We start from the raw sequence: 23,367 nt of genomic DNA, 5'->3' as shown, positions 1-23,367 counted from the left end.
GAGGAGTGGAGGGAAGCATTCATATTTAATTTTTGTTTTCTAGCTCATTCTATATTTTCTTACTGACAAACTTTCCTTGAGGTCTTATTCTGATAACACGATGCACCATGCAAATGTTCCTCAGAACCAACCCATAAAATATGGTCCAGTTGTGTAACACGGCTGGCTGGCAATTGTTCAACAGTTGCCTGTATTCCACCCTGGAGGAGGTTGCATTTCAGTAATAGGCAAAGTGGTTTGTATGTAGTTTGGAAAGTACTGTAAGATTCTTCAGGATAAAGGGTGACATAAAAAATGAATAATACGACTTTTTATTATTTAATCATTAAGACAATATACTGGAGCACAGACAGACTTTCAAGCAATTACCTGGAGTCAAACGCCCAGCATACCTGTGACAGGCTCCGCTGAAGGGAATGAGCCAACCCTGCTCCACCTGAGGGTAGTTAATTGCCTATGTAGCTGGAAGGCAGTTAATTAAGGAGCCAAATAAAAGGCTTAGGAGATCTCAGCTGAAAAAAGCTTCTGAGGAGAAAGGAAGCTCCAGAGGAGAGGAGCACCTATGGACCATGAATTAGGCAACAGCTATCCAGACAGGGAAAGCCTGAGAGAGAACTTGAACAAGCTGGCAAAGAATGCAGCGCTATCTGGGCTGTGGAGAATCCTGAGGCCTTACAACATAAGAAGCTGCTTCTGGAACTTAGAGAATTTTGCTTTGGGATTTTTAAGTTTTATCTGGGCTCTGAGGTAAGAACCCTGGTGCAAGTGTTCCTTTCAGAAGGCTTTATTAAAGGGAGATGTACTGCTGCAGAGTTTTTGGCTTCTCCTTTGCCAGGCTGTTTTAGTGATCTCGTTGTTACCCCATTAAGGGATGGAAACTGAGGCAAGCCACAGCAGAGCCTCACTCCTCAATGAGGGAGCAGTCAGGAGGCAACAGTACCTCTTCTACATCTGGACCTGGTAAGTAGATCTGATAATGTAGGTGGGTCTCTTTCACTAGAAACTAGTGAAATTCTCTCTCCAATGCCAAAAAGATAGTTATCTATGCCTCAGAAGATCTACATCCAGTTGCTTAAAAAAAATCTGAAATTCCCTTCACATTCTTCTCTGAACCTTGAATAGTAGACTAATGTCCAAAATAAGTAGTCCCAGACATCCTAAATTCCTCACCACGCCTCCATCCACTCACAATTCTCCCTGAAACCAAACCCTGGGGAAACCACTAGACCTTGAAGATGACCTGAAGGGGCCAAGTTAAGCTGAGCTCAATTATCCTTCCCCTAGGATGCTCTGCTAGCATCCCCATCTCATTTAACCAGGGGACTGTCAGTGGAAACATCCCATCTGCCATAGTGTAGCACATGGGGAGAGACAAAGGCCTTCAAGTAGCCAAGAATCAATCTACAGAAATCAAGAAATTCCTTGTTGTTTTAAGCAAACATCTCACTTTTACTCAATTATAGATCTATACTGCAAATTTAATGCGCATTGAGAAGTTCAAGTTTTCTTTACCATTTTAGTATATTCTCAGATTTTGCTTGTCAGCTGTTTGATGTGACCTTGTATGTGAAGCTGATCAGATTACTTCAAAACTCTAGAAGGCTGATACAGGAACTCTGCAACCCCCACTTGCCTTCACTGTCCTTTTTTTCTTTTTCCAGGCTACATTTCAAATGTGCTAAGGGGAGCTAGTTAAATAGACATGTTTATACATGTCCAAAATGTCATCACTACATAAATTTAATGAGGTTCAGTTTTCAATGACTAGGCTCAGATAACTAAAGGAAGATTTTCTTTCTTCCCTTCCCTTCCTCCCCCAATATATACCTTCTCGACTGCCTAGTTGTCAGTCATGTGCCTCATTATTATCCATTCCCTACACCAGGCTTTCACTGAAGAGGATGTTTTGCCCAACAATGTGCAACCTTGTCAACATCTGAAAGTTATAAACAGGGAGATGTAGGAAGTAAATGAAGGACACATTCTTTCAACTCTGTTCAGCTCTGCAGGGTGGCAATAGGTTTCTGTTGGTAGAATGGAAAAGTGGTAAATGTTTTGTTAAAACAATAGGAACTGTTCTGATTAAATCAGGAGGGTTGGCATCCTGTCATGCACTTGTATGGTATCCTACAATCTGGCTGGCTGCTTCCAACTTCCTACTAGTCTGTACTTGTCCATCACAGGCTTCATTTGTTGCTTCTTTAAGTTTAGGGCAAGACTTAGAACTCCTTTTTCAGGCAAAGCTCCCTTTCAGTTCAAGGGTGGATAAGCCTATTGCAGGGCTGCAGAATCAGGCCCGTATTATTCCCCCTTGCCATTAAAACCCACAGAAGCAGGCTGAGGAGGGGAGGAAAATTCAATGAAGAACGCTTCCGAGTTCCTCCCTCCCCCATATTGTTCCGTCATGGGAGGCACAGGATTTGCCCTTCCCCAAGCCCTGTGGACCTACCAGAAGCCTTATGGCTCCTGGGCCTGCTTTACAATTAAACATTCTGCACAGCATCACCAATACCAAGATTGTGCTCAGCCCGGTCATTCGACATACCGTACGGACTTTGTTTAGAGTACATGCAGGGGGGTTAGGAGATTAAAATCTGTTTATATATGTGGAGTATAAGTCAGTGCCCTGCCAACAAGGGTTTTGGTTCAGATGACTGCTGCTGAATTTGGGACAAGTTCAGATCCGCATGTGAGTTTTGCCTGTCCAACCCATCTCTCCTGAGCAGACAGGTAGGCGGAAGGATGGTGTGACAGCCCTGCTTGCATCATGCTCATAAATACCTGGAAGAGAAAACCACTCATGGCTCAGTTGTGTTTTTTAATTAGGCCTCTACCTGAGAATCTAGTGTTTTGCTGCAAAACACCTGGTGCCATGTGGAGAGCACGGTGCAAGCTTATAAATTTTTCTTGATCAAGTCAGGAAAAAAGAGTTAAAACAAAAATAGAGGGACCAGCCAGTGTTGTTCAGCATAGCTCCATTGTAGCCCTTGACTTCAGTGGAGCTATGCTGGCTTATACCAGTGGAAGAGCTGGCCTATAGTGCTTTACAATAGGTAGAAGTTGGGGTCTTTGAAGCCTGCAGAGCCCCTTAAATGACGCACATAAGACCAGAACTAGAACAGGTTACATCTGTATCACTTCCTATTTGTGTTAACACTTTGTCAATTGAGCAGATTGATGTAGGGCCATTTCCCATTCTTATTGCAATCTTTGTCCTAAGAATGTAGGATCAAAATATTAATGCCCAGTATTGTCTATGAAAATCAGTAAATTGTATGTTTCTGACCTTTACAGTTTCCAAAGTGTGACTTGCTCATCTTATTCCCATTCTCTCATTTATAGCATTGGTAATGAGAATAACAGGTGGTACTGCTAGCTACTGAAAAGAAAGATTCTGTACAAGTTCCAAGTCTAGTGTACATAAAACAGACCTGGTCCCTATCCTACCCCCAATGCCTCACTATTATCAGGGTCATCTCAATCCACTTCCAGGCCCCACAGAGAGCACTCTGGATCAGTCAGATGCATGGGCTGGCCAGGACTGAGGGGAGGGGCTTCACTGATCCTCTAGAGATCAGGAAAGATAGGTTGTATGATCCTGGGTTACATTACCTTTCCACTGGGGCCCCTCCATTATGGAGATGCACTCGTGTTGAGTATTCCCTTAAGTAATCCCACTGGGTGACACTTCCCAGGGCTGTGAGGCAACCCACTACCAAATGCCTTTGGTGTGAGAGACCCTTATTCTGCCTGCCATGAGTCAGCTGCCTGACTCCACCAGCCACGGCCAACACAAAGTCTAGGTCTACACAAGCCCCGCTCTCTCTCTCTACAGGTTACTGATGGGCACACCCCAACTCCGAGCATCTCCCTGAAGTATCCAGCTTCTGTTCCGCTGGAGGCCTGCAGTAGTCACTGTTGCTGTCCTGCCAAAGAAGCCATACACGCCCACTTACCAGTTACAGCTCACATCACTGCTCTGCTTGACACACAGCACTGAGAAATGTTTATAGTGAAAACAAGGAAAAGCTTAACAAAGTGTAGTAATTCAAGTGATAGCAAATAGAAGTACTGGAAACAAATGGTTACATATAAAATCAGAACATGCATTCTAGAACTTAGACTTACTTAACTAGATCCTTTCATATCTTATAAAGCAATCACCCAAGTCCTGCCAGTGTTTTACAGTCAGGCTTCGCTGTGACCTCCATTGATAAGATACATGCTATTCTTAACTTGCTTCCTCAGTGAAGGATCCAGGGTGTACCTCTACAACCCCACTTACACCCTCAACAACCCATTGTCTATATTCATAACCAAAATCCCCTTCTGTTTATTTCTTCCTATAAACTTCCTCTCTTGAAAACATTTTCAATCTCTTGATTAACTTTTGGCTCAGTATGCGCAGATGACCAGACAGAGAGAGAAGCATCTGTTACCTCCTGCTTGAAAGGAACCTGGCTGAAACATGTCACCTCCTGGTGACATGCCTGAATTTAAGAATATAATTTTCAGTATTGATACATAAATTCTTAAATATTATACATCACTGCAAAATATATGGATGGATGATGACTAGCAGGTTACTGGCTCTCACATGCCACCCTCTAGTGAATTATTAAGGGTGGCCTCACATGCCACCCTCTAGTGAATTATTAAACATGTATCTGACCCAGAGAATCCCTGTTAAACTATCTGCACCCCCTTTTCTCCTCTGCCAGTTGGCACCAAGAGGTTCCTGGGCCACAATTGGTAAGCATGGCAGAATTGAGCCCTCTGTGGCTTAGTGGGGGCCATACACCAAATCAGTCACAAAGCTGGGAATAGAAGATGTGAGTCCTGACTCCCATGCCCCTGCTTGATCCACCAGACCATGTTCAGGAGACCACCATTTTCTGTACTTCTTACTGATTGATTATTTCACATCATGCAACATGACAGCAAATTATTGTGTTGCACTATCCTTAACATGCCCCAGGAACAATGCATCTGCCAAACATTTGAGAAAATGCTACACTTTTCTAAATTGTATGGATGTAATATCATGGATTACAGACATGTCTGAAGCATTGTTGCTCGTGGAAAGAGGTGGGTCAGGTGCCTTATACCTAGCTTTGAAAGGGTTAGATTTTATCGGTAGGTGTTGGTAAACTTCTATTTCACCATACACATACAAACCAATGAAAAAATATTTCTATTGATGATGATAGAAATTTACAGATATGCAAAATAAGAAAAACACTGCTTGGGAACTTATTAGAGTCAAAATCCAGTGATCTAGACTAGTGAATTAGGCTTATGGGCTAGTGAATTAATAGTAAAAACAGGCATGATTTGTTGAGTTAAGGATTTTTTGACATGTGATGTTGACAATTTGTGGTTTAAAGCTTTAACTTCTTGAATCTCAACGTCTGCTGTCACTAAATAGTTGTCTGACACCCCACCATAATTTCCTGCAACTTTGAACATTTAAATAGCTAAAAATAAAAAAAACTTTAAAATAATTAATATATCCATCAACATTATAAAAATAATATTGAATTTTGCTAAATCTACTTATACCAAATTGTTTCTGACAGAGTTAATTCAGACTGATAAAGTACCATGACTGATACTATCAAACAGATTGTTACCAAATTTGGTCCAGCAATAAAATTAGAGATGAGCCTGAAACCAAAGCACCAGAATCAAACACCCCCAACCCTGGAGGGAGTATGAAATCCAACCATGGATCATTTCTCAGAGGGTTCCTAGATATTTATAATAAGATGAACTGAAGCTCTGGAACTAAACACAACCTAACTTTGGGTATTTGAAATCCAGATCCAGACCTGAAATTAGCAGCATGAGCCCATCTCTAAATAGAGTCAAGATAATTTCGCTATGACAAATGGATTTTCATATAAATTGTGAAGTGAACATTATATGTTACTAATAAAATCTGACATAAAATCTACCTAAAGTTTAATTATGATCCTATTATCCAATGCAGAAAAGATATAACACCATTCTTGCTCATCTCAGGAATGCTAATTCTGGTAAGAATCACTCTTTTTGATGGATGCTAACATAACTGAATTATTAGTCCGATATCTAGACCCAAAGGGCAAATGCTAGCTGGATTAAAATTTAACACAGTACCCATTTTCTACAAATATGGGTAAATGCTGTAGTCCGTTTTTGTCCGAGTAAGAAATTATTAAAGATTAACAAACACCCACAGAAGTCTGTAAGAATTCCGGCTGAGTAAAGACTGAGTGAGGCCATCAGAATTTGTCCCATGCTAAGATTAGATTCCACTGATACATAACAACTTAGAGTCCACACAAGCATTCATTATTTGAAAATTATATCAATCAATAGAAGAGAAAAAAGACTGAAAAAAATTATGTGATGGTATTTGGAGAGGAGGGAAAGGATGTCAGAATATAACTCCAAGTTACTCCTTTTAGAGCCCTATCCTGCAAAGCGCTGAGCAGTTCTTGGAGGTGCTGGTTATAAAAGTAGAATTTACTGCATTATTCCTGAATAACACGAATTTGCTAAAAAATTGTTTTGTGGTATCAGCCATGATACTTAATGAGACTTGATGAATTCCTGTTAAAAGCAATTTGATATAAGATGCCTGACCCTTCCAGAAGCAAAATCAGATATTTCATGCCCACTACATTTAGAAAAGTGCAGCATTGCCCATGAGAGAAGAGTACATGCCACACCTTCAAAAGCTGCTCAACACTTTGCAGGATCTAATCCTTAGATAATACAGTCCTAGAAAAACCATTTCTAATATCCAACACAGTGTCAACATGGAAATACTACTAAAGGCTTTTATTATTAATAATGTATATTACATTTAATATTAAATACTGAAGCAACTGGGATTTTTGCCTGAGTATGAACTGCAAGAGGCACCGAAAATTCTTTGTTTTCTTCTGCTGCCCCATCTGTTGATAGAATTGTGGGTCAAGCAATGGTGGTCGTTGCATTGTTTTGATTTATGAGCTAGTGGAAAAACTAAATTGACTTCTTATAAGAAGCAAATTAAAAGCAAAGGTGCTTTCAAGTAAAATAAATTTCTAAACAGATAATGAATTACACTTTGAAGGTAAAGTTCTACCAGGAAGAATAAGGGAGAAATAGTTTTAAGCAATCCTGCAGAATGTTGAGCTGCATACAGTAAGTGAATACATGTATAATTATATTTGTAATTACCAGCATTCTCAACGGTGGTTGGCTTTTCATGTCTAGGCATCGTGACTGTATTTCACAGGGCTGTTCTAGCTGCTGCCTGTACAGGAGATTGCTTGAAGGATAAGTAGTTCAAGACAAAGTATCTAGCACATCAACCGAGTTTTGCCTGTCAGCGAAAAGGAGGTGCTGCTGCAGTTTCATGGACTGAAATATAAGAAGGTACTAATTTCCCAAGTGATTAACTTTTCATGAATGTTTAGTTTACCATTTAGGGTTGGAGTACTGGGGTCAAAAGGAAGGGAGAGCTTGTTTGCGCTTTTTTTTTTTTTTTAATTTGAAAAGGAACAAAAATTCTTTTGGAATATACACTCCTACAGAAGCTAGCGCAGTTGTTTAAATGATTAAGTGCTTTGCTAAATCAGGACCTCATGCTTTGGCTACACAGGAAAGTTTTGCCAATATAGTTATAACCCCCCAGCCCACCCCCGTGAATGTTCTTATTCTGGTATAGAGTGACTTTTTGGGTCCATGTTAAACCTCTTCCTAAGCAATATAACCTAAACCCCCCGAAAAGTATTCTTATACCAGAATAAGAGTGTCTACGTTGCGGGAGGGGAGAGCTTATCCTGGTATATTGGTTTAAATTCATAGCTTAGTTTATATTGAAAAAGCTTTCCCGTGTAGACATGGAATATAACTAAGTAGCCTGATTTTCAGTGGTGCTGGAACTAAGAGTGCTGGAGGTGCTGCCACACCCCTTGGCTTGAAGTAGTAATAACAAATAATATGGTTTCCATGGTTTCTATCATCAGCACCCCCACTATAAAAATTGTTCCAGCACCCCTGTTGATTTCTCAAAGATGTTGAGCATCCATGAGCTCCTAAATACATCTGAAAATTAGGCCACAGATTTAGATCCCTGAATATGGGTCTTAGGATCCTCTTTGAAAATCTTGGCGTCTACATTTAATAGGTAAGTACTTTTTTAAATTCTCATTACCCTCCAAACATTGATTGACAAAGCATTAGAAAAAAAAGAAGCAAAAAGAATCTCTCCCAATATAAGTGTCCAAAGGCTAGGATAAGAGCAGCAGAGTTCACCTTTGAAATATATTTGATGCTGTTTTTAATACAATCTTTGAGTGCCTGGAAATGAATAGTTAAGGGAACTATACGTTTACCACTGCCCTACTATTGTTTAACATTTAGAGTGCATTAGCACCTAAAGTCTTCAGCCAGGTTGGATCCCATTGTGTTAGTCATTGTACAAAGATATAAGAAATGACGACAGTTTCTGCCCCAAAGCATTTAAAATCTAAATCGTTCTTCATTCATACTCACCCTGCCTTAATTTTGTCCCTAACATTTGCAAAAATATATACATAGCTCAAAATAAGAAATTACTGGGCAATTGCTGGAAACTGATTCCTTGCACAGGAAACAGGATTTTATAAAATCCTAGCAAGCTGTTGTTTTGACTTTTGCAATTATTTTTGCAAATTGCAGGGGCAAAGTTACATTTGGGTGGGTGGTGTAAACCAGGTGACTTGATAGTGAATGATGGAGGGTTATATGGCAGTGGAAACTGGCTGGATCCCGTCCCAGTTCATTTCCCTTGCCTGTCTATTGTCTTAAGGTTGTGTGTTGATTTGGGGTTTTCATTTTATTTGGTTTCTGGAAGTTGTGGAATTTTTCAAAAGAGACTAACATTTGATGTGTGTTGTTTGGACTCCACTGCAACACAATTTACTAACAAAATATGTAAAGATGTTCAGTTTTAATTCCACCCAGACCATTAATCTGCAGCAATACAAATACTCCCAGTCAAAAAGATTAATTCTGCATTTATAACCGTAAGAATTCTCTCTTTCTGACAGTCTTACACCACTCCTGAAAATTTGTCTATAAAATTAGTTTCTTGAACTATTTTCACTTAACTTGTTGCAATTTAAAATTCATTACAGGGAAAACATAGCTTCTCGTGATTTTTTTTTTTTAATGTGATTAGGAAAAGATTTACAGTGAAATTTCCCATCTATCTACATTTCATATTATGGAAAATTATCTGAGATGAGCCTGGGAAACATTTGTAGTTCAGAAAGAAATACAGGGATAGATTCTGATCCAAGCTACCCAGTGTAACTCCAGAATAATTCCATGTCCAACCACCCTAATTTTTAAAAAACTGTAGAGGGAATAACAGTACAAAGTCTTGTAAATTACCCTGTGGGTTTAATTTAATATTCTATTCTTACTTTAAAGGAATCACAAGCATGACATTCAAATTCATGACACTGCAGGCATTTAAGAGAAGCTGTAGGCATTTAAGCAGAGCATTATAATCGTGCATGTTTTAATTACAATGCAAGTGAAAAACATCAATCTGTTATCCAGGAAAAAACCCTTGGCAGAGTTTTATATATCATCCTGAAGAACTTCAGTTCAGTAATATCTTATTTCTGTTTGTCAATAACACTGAAAATATTTAATGAAATAAACCACTTATCTGTATGGGAAAGGGGAAAGAAGGGACTATAAATGCAGACCTGGCTTGTCTGACTTCTCTTTTTTGTATGGAATTAACAATAACACTAAGACTGGAAAGTCAAGCACTAAAAGTGAGGAAATGGCAGAACTTAGACTGTCCATGCCTGGTACGTATTCGTTATGATAGTCTTTAATTTCATGGTCACCTACTTTTTATAGAACCCCTGCCTCATTCAGAGCACAGCATGGACAGTGCTCATTTGAATAAGCAGTTATTCAGTATTTTGTTGCAGCCTTACTGCTCGCGTGTGACCTTATGCTTTATTTACTGAACACTATTCAGACCCCACTCTGAAGACAGAATTACTAACTTCCACATGGGCTTTTCTAAAGCACTCATCAGTACAGTATCCAAGTGCTTCACAAACATTAGTTTATCTTCACTGTAGTATATTGAGGACTGTACTGGAATCAAAGGAAAGGTTTCCTGGCCCAGACTGCAGGCTAGGGGGCTCTCTAGCACAGTGCTTCTCAAAGCCAGTCTGCCGCTTGTTCAGGGAAAGCCCCTGGCGGTCCGAGAGGGTTTGTTTACCTGCCGTGTCCGCAGGTTCGGCCAGTCGTGGCTCCCTCTGGCCGCAGTTCACCGTCCCAGGCCAATGGAGGCTGCGGGAAGCGGCGCGGGCCGAGGGATGTGCTGGCCGCCCTTCCTGCAGCCCCCATTGGCCTGGAGCGGCGAACCGTGGCCAATGAGAGCCGCGATCGGCCAAACCTGCGGACGTGGCAGGTAAACAAACTGGCCCGGACTGCCAGGGGCTTTCCCTGAACAAGCGGCGACCCGACTTTGAGAAGCACTGCTCTAGCAAACCATGGGATCAGAGTCAGTCAAGAAAGAGCTCTCTTAAAGTAAGGTGAGGTATGTTGTGCTTTGGTGTCTTTGGGTGCAGTCTGTTTTCTCTCCATTTTGGGGTTCTTCTGTATTCTACATTCTAGGAAATAAAGTTACATTGTCATATTCACCATGCACATAGTAGGTTGCAGGACTGCTACTAGCAGTCAGATATGGACTGACTACAGAGCTTCCTTATCAGATACACCAAAGATGTCTTCCCTTAAGATCCTTTAATGTACTGCCAGATATGGCTGATGTTAGCTTTAATAAGGTATTTTACACACAACATTCCTAAGTGGCTGAGCAGCATAATACAGTTTAGGATTCCAACTTTAAGTTCTACATTACTATCATTTACAAAATGTACAGTATCATGCTATCTTTGAAATTCAATGTGTATCAACCTGCAAGTGTCTCTGAATTGTACTGGTTTTCTAATTACCCTACCCAAATGTGTAACAACTTGATCATCTGGTGTCTGTTAGTTGCAATGACTGGCTGGGGTTGGCTTCTTGTTCTGCATTGCCATCTGCAGATTTTGTTCTGTTTGCTCTTTCTGAGGAACAAACTCAAGCTGTTGATGGCTTGTGTTGAACGCTCCACTGTAGTCTTGATCACATACATGATCTGGGCAATGAGTTCTTTGCCTTTACAACAGCTGGAGTTGGCCATCTCCCATCAAGTTTGACAGGCACACAAAGATTCTAAAGCCAGCAGTTCTTTAATTGTTATCTGTTGTAAAAATATTCATAAGCTCTTTGTCTCTATCTGATTTTTGGCTATTCTCTTCATGTCTTACCACTTTGGAGTTTGGTTCTGTTCCAAAGTTGGAACAGTAGTTCTGAGTTGTCATCCACCAGCAGCTGACTTTGGTGTTGATCTCTAACTCAGAAGAGCAGGGAATGGATCTTCCTGCTGTAAGATTTTCTTGGCTGTCTGTTCAGCTCTTTCTTGACCTCTCCACCCACTTGTGTGTAATGTGGATTGCTAATAATCTGATCAAAATCCTATTTTGTTTGGAATGACTTAATTCTGCTGCAGTGAATTTTGAGTTTGAATTTGTTCTTGAATACTGAAGTGAGCAAAAGTGCACTTCAGTTTCTCAATACTATGGTATGTCATGACTTTCAAATACATTTATTTCTATCTACCTGGAAAAATAATCCACTGTGACCAGGTAGATTTCTTCTGGATTCACAGAAATCTGCAATTAGTCTATTCCTAGTTCTGTCTGGTAAAGGTGTTAAAAGTTCTTTGTGTTATGTTGGTCTGTTAGCTCTGCAATGTTCACGGGTGATTCTTTATTGTTTTAGGTCCTTGCTGATGCCCAGCCACCACACTGACTGGTTGGCCAGTTCACAGCACTTAGTTAATCTTTGATGTCCTTCCTAGATGAGGTTAAGGATTTCTCCTCTCATTTCATTTGGAATTACAATACAATTACCTTTAATCATGAGTCTATTTGACTCACTTAATTGTCCACATCCTTCAAAGTAGTCTCATATCACTTCCTTTGTGTCCATTAGATACTAGGGCCAGTTGACACCAGTGTTACTTAGAACCTCTTGAAGTTGCGTGTCTGTCAAGGTTGTCATCTTTGTGAGTGTCTTCCATAAAATCCTTGAATGTATTGCCAGGTGTGGCTGACCTTAGCTTATATGAGGTTGTGACACTCTGTACCTCGAAGCAGCACCCTGAAACCTCCATATTCACCACTATCATACAATTATGATATGTTTTGTATAAAAGTATTCCTTGTCTGGTATCATTTTAAAAGTCTTGATCTGTTGAACATTAATAGCCTGTTGGATTGTATGTGCTATCATTATGTGAGGTTTATAAAGTATTGCTGTATAATTGTTACTGAAATATGTGGTGAGGTGGGGAACACCCACAACCAGCCTTTCAGGTACAACAATGGAGTAGCTAGACAGCATTAATGGCTCACCAGTACTCATCAAGAAAAGAATCTACTGTCCTAGAGATTTCTCGGAGGAGGCATGTATGCCATGGGGGCAGACCAACCCACCTCACAGCAAAAATCGTTACAGCAAGTTAAAGAAAGTATAAAAGAGGGGAAGTGACATCATCACTTGCCCTCACTCCACCCACAACTCAACACCTCAAAACACATCTGGAGGACAAAGACTTTGAACTGGAAGAGAGTGATCCCAGGCCAGGAAAGAGTTCCAGCCTATTTTTTGGTGTGTTTTTTTTAATGGGCCAAATCCACCTCTGGTGTAACAACACCACTGGCTTTAATTTGGCTCATTTGGTATCCATTTGCCAACAAGAATAATCCACAGAAGAGATAATAAAGGCTACACAAATGAATGACTGTGTTTAGAGAGAATATTTAGTTCCTTAGTAAATTTGAAAACATCAGTTTTGTCAGTAAGCAGCATTTTTAAGTTAAACATGCTGTAACCTTCCCTCTACAAAATAAACAATGTTATTTTTTCCTGTCACTTATGCACAGCCTCTCTCAGATCATGGAATGCTTTTGATTTATTTTTCAGTGTATAAGATGCACTTAGTTGGCAGGCTCTAAACACAGTACAGATAAATGGCTTCTTAATGTTTTCACAACAAAGCTCTAAAAGTCACTACATTGTTCCTCCTGTGATGGATTATCAACATAATGTTATGAGCCAGGTGGAACCTTGTTATGGATTTAATCAAAACCCATTGAAGATTGACAAGTGTGAACTTACCCTTCAATTAACGTTACTGTAAGCATAAATTCCCACTTGAGACAAAAGTGGTGTGTGTGTGTGTGTGTGTGTGTGTGTGTGTGTGTGTGTGTGTGTGTGTGTGTGTGTACACCTACCCAGAAGTTTTTGACTGAGTATTATTTGGAGAGAGGAGATCACAAAGAAACTGATAACAGACAAGAGGAGAGAGAGAGAGGAAGAGGTAAGAAAGCCAAGCAGGAGCCTCTAACCATAGTGGAAAAAGCTAGAGAGAAATTTTGGATCTGTTGGCTAAAGAGGCTTAGAATCCTAGAATATCAGGGTTGGAAGGAACCTCAAGAGGTCATCTAGTCCAACCCCCTGCTCAAAGCAGGACCAATTCCCAACTAAATCATCCCAGCCAGGGCTTTGTCAAGCCGGGCCTTAAAAATCTCCAAGGAAGGAGACTCCACCACCTCCCTAGGTAACCCATTCCAGTGCTTCACCACCCTCCTAGTGAAATAGTGTTTCCTAATATCCAACCTGGACCTCCCCCACTGCAACTTGAGACCATTGCTCCTTGTTCTGTCATCTGCCACCACTGGGAACAGCCGAGCTCCATCCTCTTTGGAACCCCCCTTCAGGTAGTTGAAGGCTGCTATCAAATCCCCCCTCATTCTTCTCTTCTGGAGACTAAACAATCCCAGTTCCCTCCGCCTCTCCTCATAAGTCATGTGCTCCAGACCCCTAATCATTTTTGTTGCCCTTCGCTGGACTCTTTCCAATATTTCCACATCCTTCTTGTAGTGTGGGGCCCAAAACTGGACACAGTATTCTAGATGAGGCCTCACTAATGTCGAATAAAGGGGAACGATCACGTTCCTCGATCTGCTGGCAATGCCCCTACTTATACAGCCCAAAATGCCGTTAGCCTTCTTGGCAACAAGAGCACACTGTTGACTCATATCCAGCTTCTCGTCTTGAGAGCTATAAACCAAGAAATTGCTCCTTTTGTCTTCTTCTGTATTTGGGAATCTGCACATTCCTTGTAAATAAACACGTTTGCACTAAAGAAAATACCAGATTCCATCAATTTCTACCTCCAACTGGAACATCCGCAAACTTTGCCTAGCTGCTCAAGTTGAAAAGGGGCAACAATAACATTTTGCTTTTAAATGTGCAGACTGTAAAGTTACCATCTGCCCTAAGGAGGGGGTGCCATGTAACTGCACCATCACAGGAGCAGCCCAGAGAACAAACTGAACCTCAGAGACACAATTCCTCTGCTTCTCCCTACTTGCAAGGGTGGATGGGGATAATGACCTCTCTCTCATTCATGCTTTCTGTGGAGCTGCTTAATATTCCCTATGTCTAGACAACTACTTTGGCCAGTGAGTCATGGACAGCGAAACCAGGATTCTAAGGCCCCAAGTCTCCCATATCCTCACTGAAGAAATTATCAAGCAAACAGCCTATACTCTTCTGTCCCAATGGCCAGAGCTGCCATATGAGCAAGGCTAAGCCTCCCCCCCCCCCCCCTCCTCCTCCACTTGCTTACTTCACTACATGGTCAGGTAGGGGCTGAGGCAATCTAGTCCTAGATAACAGTACAAACACATGTTGCCCACTCCCATAAGTTTCTCACTATTTTGTGTTTGTTTTTTTTAAAGCCCCAGCTTCTGGAGGTTTCATTTTTTAAGTACATTTCTAGCCCTATGGTTCTGGGGAAAAGCCCAAAATATCACTTAAGTCTCAAAAATCAGAAAAGTAAAAAATAAAGACCTAAGATTATTATTTTTTAAATCTTATGATTTCTAAGTTAATCTTGTGATTTTTGAGGCCTGACAAATGACTTTTCAATGTTTAGGGGTTGCAACAGTGAATGAAGGATAATTTGCTAAATGAATATATACATGACTGGTTCCCAAAAAATCTGGAGCATCTTTAAAACACAAGAAAGACAAACAATTACTTAGGCCCCTAAAATCTTGTGGATTTGTAGCAGCAGATATCGTACTTGGTTAAATCCACATAACTTCAGCAATTTGCAGTCTGAAAACAGCTTGCCACAGTTTTTGGCAAGAAATCTGGAGGAAGAAAGCAACTCTTGGCCTAATTCTTTGCAGATATCCACAAAAATCCAAACTGAAGCTTTGCTTTCATATTGTCAAGCAGGACCCAGGGCTTGGTCTCTGGCATATGACTATAGATTCTAAAAAGCCAGCTTGAATTCTTGCTTGAAGTTTTGCAGACTTGAAGGCTTCAGCCCTGTAAATGGCCAGATTTTTTGGGGAATCAGTCATGTATATATTCATTTAGTTCTAAGACCCACCAGATGCATGATAGGTGCTTAAATGTAACAAAGATTCTATCCAACTGTAATGGGTAATAAACTCCACACTGGTTAACCATGAGCTAACAGGAGCCTGAGCCCAATTAGGTCACTAAGTGGCACCTGGGGTTGTGTCAGGTATAAGTGGTGACAAGCCCAGATGGGGGAGGAGCTGGATCTTCAGAAAGGAAGGAGTAGAGAGATCTAGGTGAGAGGTAGCTAGAAGATTCCTCTTTTCGGCTAAAGGTAAAGAGAAGCCTGTGAGACCAGAACCAGAGGGTTTTAAGCTAGGAGAGAGGCTGGGGGAAATGCAGCATGGGGCCAGCAGTGGGTTGTCCTGAACCAGGAGGAAGCGAGAGGTAATGAAGCTCAAGAAGTAGTGACAGCAAAGCCTAAGGGGTGTTTGGACTGAAGTGTGAGGCGATGTAAGGAGAGAAGGAAGAATTCTGAAATCACTCTCTTGATGGTAGATAGTGGAGAGAGCTGTGGGGAACAGAAAGTATCCTTCAGGGTGAAAAGAGAGCCTGCAAGGTACAACAGGGGAGCTAGCTTTTAGGGTTGACTGTGACAAGGGTAGGAACTAGACCTCTGGGGAGAAGCCCCGGAATGTGTTGCTTGTTACAAACAACCCAGGAGGAGACTGAAGAAAGGCTAATGGTAGGAGGGAATAGCAAAGTGTCTGACAGAGCAGACCTTGGGTGTGCATCCCAGGGACCGGAACCCAGTGTAGAGGATGGCCCTGGATTCCTCTACGTGCTACTGGGAAAGTGGTGTGAGGCTCCTGAGAAGAGGATGAGGGTGACTGTCCTCACATACTTTTCTCAGGGTTTTCAATGGGGCTCAGAACTTAGAGCTGAAGATCCAATATAAGGAATCGGACTTTTAGTTGTTGGACTTCCTGTTACTCTGGAAAGGATGGAACTAAAACATGCCCAAGCTGGAGAGCCAAGTTGCAAGAAGAGGTAGACTACCATGAAACTGGAGTGACCACCAGAAGGGGACAGTAGAGGAAGAAAGCCTGTTGATGCCATGCCCAGTCATGTGATGGTGTGCCAATGGTGAGTCCACCCTTTTACCCCGAATTACACCCTATGCAACCTCCGTTATATGGGATGCAACTTGTCCCTTTATAAATATGCAATTTAGATGTGTCATACAAAAAAAGTGTCGCTGTCCAGTTAAATTCTATGAGCACTATACTAAAGTCTTCACACAGACCAAGCCCACAATGAAGTCTGGAGGCTTGTCTACACAGGGACACTGAGGAAAATTAATCCAAATTAACTAGAAGTGTGAATTTACAGTGCATTAGTTAAACTACATTAAAACCCAGTGTGGATGTTCTTATTCAAACTCACTTTAGAAATGAATTAAGCTAAACCAAGTTAAGGATGCTTTAATTATGGGTAAAAACATCCACATGGCCTTAATGTGGTTTAACTAATCCACTGTAATAATTAATTTGGATTAGCTTTCCTGAGTGTCCCTGAGTAGAAGAGCCTTAAATTTGGTGTCAGATATGTAACTTAAGAATTAATGATGGCTGAATTATTTTTTGTGAATACATGCTCTTTTTCCTGCTGGTGAATCATTTGCAAAAATCCTGACTTCTGCACATGTGGTTTTGTTGTTTGTTTTATTGATCAATATTTGACAAATATTCTCAGTCTATGGGTTTTTATGAACTGTGCAGTTTGACTATTCACTATTTGTGGTGAAGAATTGGTCAAGAGATTCCATGGTATAATTTCTGCCCCATGATTGTATGGATGGCTAGATTGATTTGAATTAGATTGGAAGATTGAAACTTTTCAAATGGGGAAAATCATCAGTTCAGATGTGTGAATGACAAGTAATAGACTCATATAGAATATGACTATTGGAAGGGACCTCAGGAGGTCATCTAGTCCAACCCCCTGCTCAAAGCAGGGCCAATCCTCAGACAGATTTTTGCCCCAGATTCCTAAATGGGCCCCCCTCAAGGATTGAACTCACAACCCCAGGTTTAGCAGGCCAATGGTCAAACCACTGAGCTATCACTCCCCTATACAAATAGGCTTGTTCAAATGGCTTGTTCATTATGGTTGATTGTACAAAAAGTAGCTACACAACCTTATGTGCAACAAAACCCCATTTGTGTAAACATTTCTGGATAGGGTGTGAAAAAGGGAATTTAATATGGCTGACCCAAACAACTCTTTGCAATTCAAACAAATATATGCAGGCCTTGTTTCCTTGTATCCTATTTGAATAGCCCTGGCTAGAACCAAACCTCTCAGAAATGTTACTTCTGCAGTACATTATTCATTGTTTGCCTCCCTCTGGACTGTTTGGTTCTGATTAGGCCATGAACTCCGAGTACCTAAATACCGTGAAAAAGCATACTGCAGTACTTTCTACTTGAGTCAGAAGTATCAGAAATCTCATAAGGGAGCCAGTTTTAGCAGTTTTTCAGCTACATTGTGCAGATTAAGAGGTTTGGATGAACATATGTAATTTGGGGAAATTATTCAAACTGCCTTGATCTCTGAGTCTTTAGGGTTTCTCCATCATTATTAGGAATGCTCTTTTAGAAGCTTGAAAACAGAGATAGTAATAAAAATTTCATTGAAACATTTGATAGAAAAACATGACAATATTGCATGGTGATTTTCACATAACTTTCTTCTGTTTACAGATTTTAGTCCAGCTGGTCTGAAGTCAAAAAAATATTTGGGGAAGATGCTTTTATTTGAAAACTGTGTGTGTGTATGTATATATGTGTATATATATATATGTATGTGTGTATATATATATATATATATTCTGTGGCAACACAAATTTATTCTTTTTCCTTGAAATGCCCTTCAATTGCCTGCATTATGGCTCATAGAAAATAAACTTATCAATTATTATTTTCCACAATGGGTTTTAGTTGTGTTCTCCAGGCAACCTGTTTTCCGGGGGCTCAGCTGTGACAATTTTGTACACTTGACCCAAATCAGAACTACTTTCCCCTCTGGGTGTGCCAGGGATGGGGGAGCTTATAGTCAGTTCCAGTGACCCATTTCTTTGGGCCTGGATGGCTGCATATTCTCCACTCAGCACAGCTGGCCAGCCTCTGTTTCTGGCTTCCTCCTGGCTAAAATCTGTATCCCAGTGTGGTTTCCTGACTAGAGGCAGGGGTGTACTCCTAATGGGTTGTGGAACGCCCCTGCCAGAATGACCTCCCATGCAAGTGTTAGGTCATGCTGTGCAGAGGATGCCTTTTTGGGAGCAAAATGGCATCTTCCAAATGGCAAAAATGCCAAAATGCTGTTCTGGCTCCATTACACCTGTGACTAAAGCTTGGTTGATACTGGATGATGATGATGATTATTTTTTAACCTAAAACCAAAACACAACATTTTGTTTCAATTTCCCCTCCACTGGCCCTACCCGCAGGGTCCCCAGGCTTGGGCTCCAGCTTTCAAATTTAGAAAACTTTTCATATCAGAAAATGACTTTAACTCATCATTTAGGCCTTGAGAGTTCTTCAATGGCACCCAAAAAAAAAGTGAGGTGAAATCTTCCTTTTATCTACAGCTACTGTATGGGCAATGAGATGGCCACCTTCCCCTGAGTGTCCATTGGCTTCAGTGCTGGTATGAAGAGATCATGATTTGAGTGAGAGGTTTTTAATCTTCATTTCCATTCACTCTTGGTTCTCACAACTGAGATGCCAAATGGGTGCCAATTAGTGTCAAGTATAATACTAATTTTGGGGGTGTAAGCATCTCTCCATTAGGAAAGGCTCTGAAATAGTTAACTCATTTCATAGATCTCTAAACAGCTGTTTGACAGTAATGACTTCTAGTGTTCACTGATGAGTGACAGACTCATGCTACAGATTAAGGCTTACCAGTTAACTAAAGGCTCCCTGTTCTATTACTGATGATCTCTTGAGACATGACTCCCAACATTCAATTTATTAGAGAAATAAATGAGCTTTTTTTTTTTTTTCTTAAGCTGGAGAGGCCATCTGCATTTCAGCAGCAGAGATAGAAAAGGTTCAATGAAAGAAAGTATTTTTGAAAATCAAGCAACCAAGCCAGCAATATCTGCAGAGTACTACAAACTTGTGGAGGCCCAGAACTACTGGGAAAATGACTTTTTTGTTCCAGCCCCAAATATATTGACACAGACCTGGAAGATGTGCTTAAAACCAAAGCACTAAAGTTTACTGCCCAATAAAAAATGATAAACGTGGCATTGACTACATCAAATCATAATTCTAAGATATGTCTTTAGGCAAAACTCAGCCTGTCTTGTAAATTTCTATAGTTCATCTAAATTATCTGTAAATAAATCTCTTGACATAATCTTATATACAGGCAGCAAGACAGAAGCTGGTTTATAAGCACTTTTACAGAATATCAGTCTGTTCTCTTCGTGAGATACCTAATGTAGCTCTGGCAGTGAGCAGCAGCAAGTAAACATAGTCTAAAGAAGTAAAGTTCTGTATAAGATATAGCCTTGTGGTCAAAATGCAGACAAGAGACAATAAGATCCTCTCTGTACTAAAACTACAGACATATCAGGGGATGCACCCATACATGGGACATCATTGTTGTGATTTACAGCTTGGGGGTGGGAAGGATAGCACTCCCAGCTCCCCATCCTATCTTGCCTGGGTCCTTGTGCTTTCCTCCTCTCTTGACTCGAACACTAGGACTAGGTACAAACTGACTCAACCCTAGATTAGTCACCCTCAAAGTTAAGATTTTCAAAGTAACTAATTCAACTACACTGCACGTACATCATAGTTCTGAGTACTAGTTAGGCTGTTATTCACATAAGTGATGGTCATGGAAGCAGTAACAGCAATAAGGGCCATCATATGTGATTCTGTCTCTTTCCTTTCCTGGAAGGTAAGAGAAGAGGGAGCAGCTGGGACCCACTACTAATGTTTGGTGACCAAATACTCCTGTCTCACTCAATGCAAAACTGAACTCTTCAGCTCAGCTGTCCCACGGTAATTCTCCATACACAGAAACAACCCCCACCACAATGCACCAGTCGAACCTACCCACTGGGAAAGAATGAGAGATTGGGCTAGACAAGGAATTATTAAAATATAACAATGATGGGTGCCTGACAGGATCTAGATAAATCAATGCATAGAAAATAAACATCTGTAAGCACATCCAGTATATTCAGTGTGGGTAAGCAATATGCAACCTTTGCATTCTCTAAATTTGTTATTGTTTATATAAATGAGGATTATTTATTTTATTCTGACAAACTCTAGTGCACAAAATGCTATTGTTTGAGGAATTGCAATTTTAGCTGCTACCAGCAGATGGAGATGTATGTAGTTCAGTCTCACATGGATGTAATGCTTCAATTCAGAACAAAATTGCAAGCAATGAAATATAAATGTCTCATCAGTTAATCAAGAAAGGAGAGAGCTGATTTTTTTTTCCTCTCGAGTAGCAAGTGACAGCATGAAGCTTCATCATGTTAATCTCACACTGGCCCTTCTGCGGATAGGAGCCTTGCATACTTTCCATGATTTACCATATTTAATTTGATCTCCCATCTCTGCAGATGACAGAAATGAAATGTGATTTTTGGTCAGTTTGGCAATGACACGGGAAACATAATTCATCTTCACTGATTTTTTTCCCCCCCACACACACCCACACCTGCCTTAAGCAAAAGAACTTTCACACTATCTGAACCTAGCCTGTGCAATTAACTCTCACAAGAGCTAAGAATGAGTTTAGGCCATGCCACTTTCAGAACTAACTGCCACACTAATTTCTCTGTTTTAGTTTCTCATCAGCAAGTTCTATATACACAGAGAAGAACCTAGACAGACAAGCAAACAAAGCACCTATAGATTAATCAAGGCTATTTTGCCTGCAATTTGGAAGGAGAATTTCTCTAAGTACTTGGGAGACCTGTGTATACTATGGTGATGTGAGCCATTTAAGTACCTAGACTGACACACAGATAAACCATTTCAAATAAAACTGACATGGGCCCTACTCCGTGTCGGAGCCCCATTCTGCTAGACTTTGTGCATGTGCATAGTAAGGTACAGGTCCTAGAGCTGGGTGAAATTTTTCAGGCAAAACATTTCTCAGCCAAAAATGTAGATTTGGCATCAAAATGTCTTGCAAGTACACATCAGTTGGTCCAAATTGTTTCAATCAAAACCAAAATTCAGACCAACTTTTTGTTTCAATATTTTCAATGTTTGGGGGTTTTGGTTCAAATTGCTGTTTTGAAATTCCCTTCAGTTTTATTACAAAACAATTCAAAACCTTTTAAAAATGCTCAGAATTTAAACAAAATGTTTTATTTTGGATGAAATGTAGTTCAACCCAAAATGACTTTTCAATTCACTGAATTTCAGACTAGTCCTTTTTTGTTCAACCAATATAACTTTTTTTACTTTTGGAATTGCCAATGAACTTAAACATCCACTATGTGCATAACTCTAGTAGCTTCTGCCCCAAAGAGATTACAATCTAAGTATATCTCACAAAGGGTGAGAGAAGGGAGGGATTATAATCTATATTTTACAGCTGAAGAACTCATGTGAGTAGTTTGCCTGAGGTCACACATGAAATCTGGGACAGAGCTACACATTAGAACCCAGATTTCTGAAGTCCTAGTCTAGTGCCTTAACAACAAGATCATCTTTTTCTCTAGCACAGCAGTTCTCAAACTGTGGCTCGGGACCCCAAAGTAGGTCACAATCCTATTTTAATTGGGTTGCCATGGCTGGTGTTAGACTGGTTGGGGCCCAGGGCTGAAGGTGAAACCCAAGGACTTCAGCCCTGGGCAGTGGGGCTCAAGTCTTTGGACTTTGCCCATTCCCTTCTCTCCCCTTCTCCCCCTCCCCGGGTGATGGGGCTTGTGGGCTCAGACTTCGGTCCCCCCTCCTGGAGGTGAGTAGTAATTTTTGTTGTAAGGAGTTCGCGATGCAGTGAAGTTTGAGAACCGCTGCATCCCCCCACTCTTCCCCTGCTGTTATGCCTTTTTATTTTATTTTCTGTGGCATTGTGTGTGTGCAATTGATGTCTGTGGCTGTCCCAAAAAGCTTGTGCCCCTTTCATTAGGGAAGCTCCAAAAGGTGTAAGATTTCAATAATGCTTGCCCTCTCTGGAACTTTCCCATCGCCATCCTTAAAGGGCTGGGATATTGTATAATAGGGAAGCAATGGGGGGCCAGACAGAGAAATTGTCCATACCCAGCATGTTTGGCCACCACGTCTAAAGATGAGGTGATGTGTGAGGGAGTTGGGGGGGGGGGGGGAATGAAATATCTGGGAAGTTCAGAGGGAGCCTGCTGGGGTGCAGTGAAGAAGAAAGAGGTCACCTCATGGGCTTAGGAACCAAGCTGGTATGGAGGGTGTGACGTTGTGCAGTCTATATGGTTTTATAAAAACTTGATGATAAGTCAATATAATGTAACTGGGATAGTTTTAGAGAAAATACGGTAATAAGTGAATGTAAGTAACTGGGATATGCCTCATGCAAAAGGTCTCTTGTAAGGTATCATTACAAAGCTTATAATCTACTGAGTATGATCATCTGATTTGTATAAATGTACCACTCTTGTATCTAAAACTAGAAATATAAAATGTAACTCTGAGGGCCTATTGTAATTGTGTAAAGTGTGGACCATTAATGATGGTTTGGAATCTTGATGACTCCCATTGTCTGCAGATGGCTGTAGTTACCTGTGAGTCTTCCTGTATATGTGTGTGCTGGCAAGTGAGTAATGAAGTCTTGCAGGGACATGTGATCATGTCACCTGAACTG

At 40.7% G+C, this 23,367-nt stretch overlaps 1 protein-coding gene and 1 long non-coding RNA gene across 2 annotated transcripts in view; one reads left to right on the top strand and one right to left on the bottom strand.

Annotated features, from left to right (window-relative positions):
* TMC1 (transmembrane channel like 1) overlaps nt 1–7,371 on the bottom strand; it is an 83,583-nt gene extending 76,212 nt beyond the window's left edge. Inside the window, exon 1 of the mRNA XM_024105436.3 lies at nt 7,213–7,371. Coding sequence (XP_023961204.2) covers nt 7,213–7,252 — 40 coding nt within the window. The 5' untranslated portion in view covers nt 7,253–7,371. The remainder of the gene's footprint in view (nt 1–7,212) is intronic.
* Nucleotides 380–21,915, top strand: LOC135972231 (uncharacterized). The gene is made up of 3 exons (XR_010588640.1): nt 380–747; nt 7,249–7,410; nt 19,559–21,915. It is a non-coding gene; the product is annotated as an uncharacterized LOC135972231 (long non-coding RNA).
* Nucleotides 21,916–23,367: the final 1,452 nt, after the last annotated feature.

Source organism: Chrysemys picta, chromosome 6 (assembly GCF_011386835.1).
Source record: "Chrysemys picta bellii isolate R12L10 chromosome 6, ASM1138683v2, whole genome shotgun sequence".
NCBI lineage: Eukaryota > Metazoa > Chordata > Testudines > Emydidae > Chrysemys > Chrysemys picta.
Note: the sequence above shows the minus strand (reverse complement) of the source record. Positions and strands in the feature narration are given on the sequence as shown.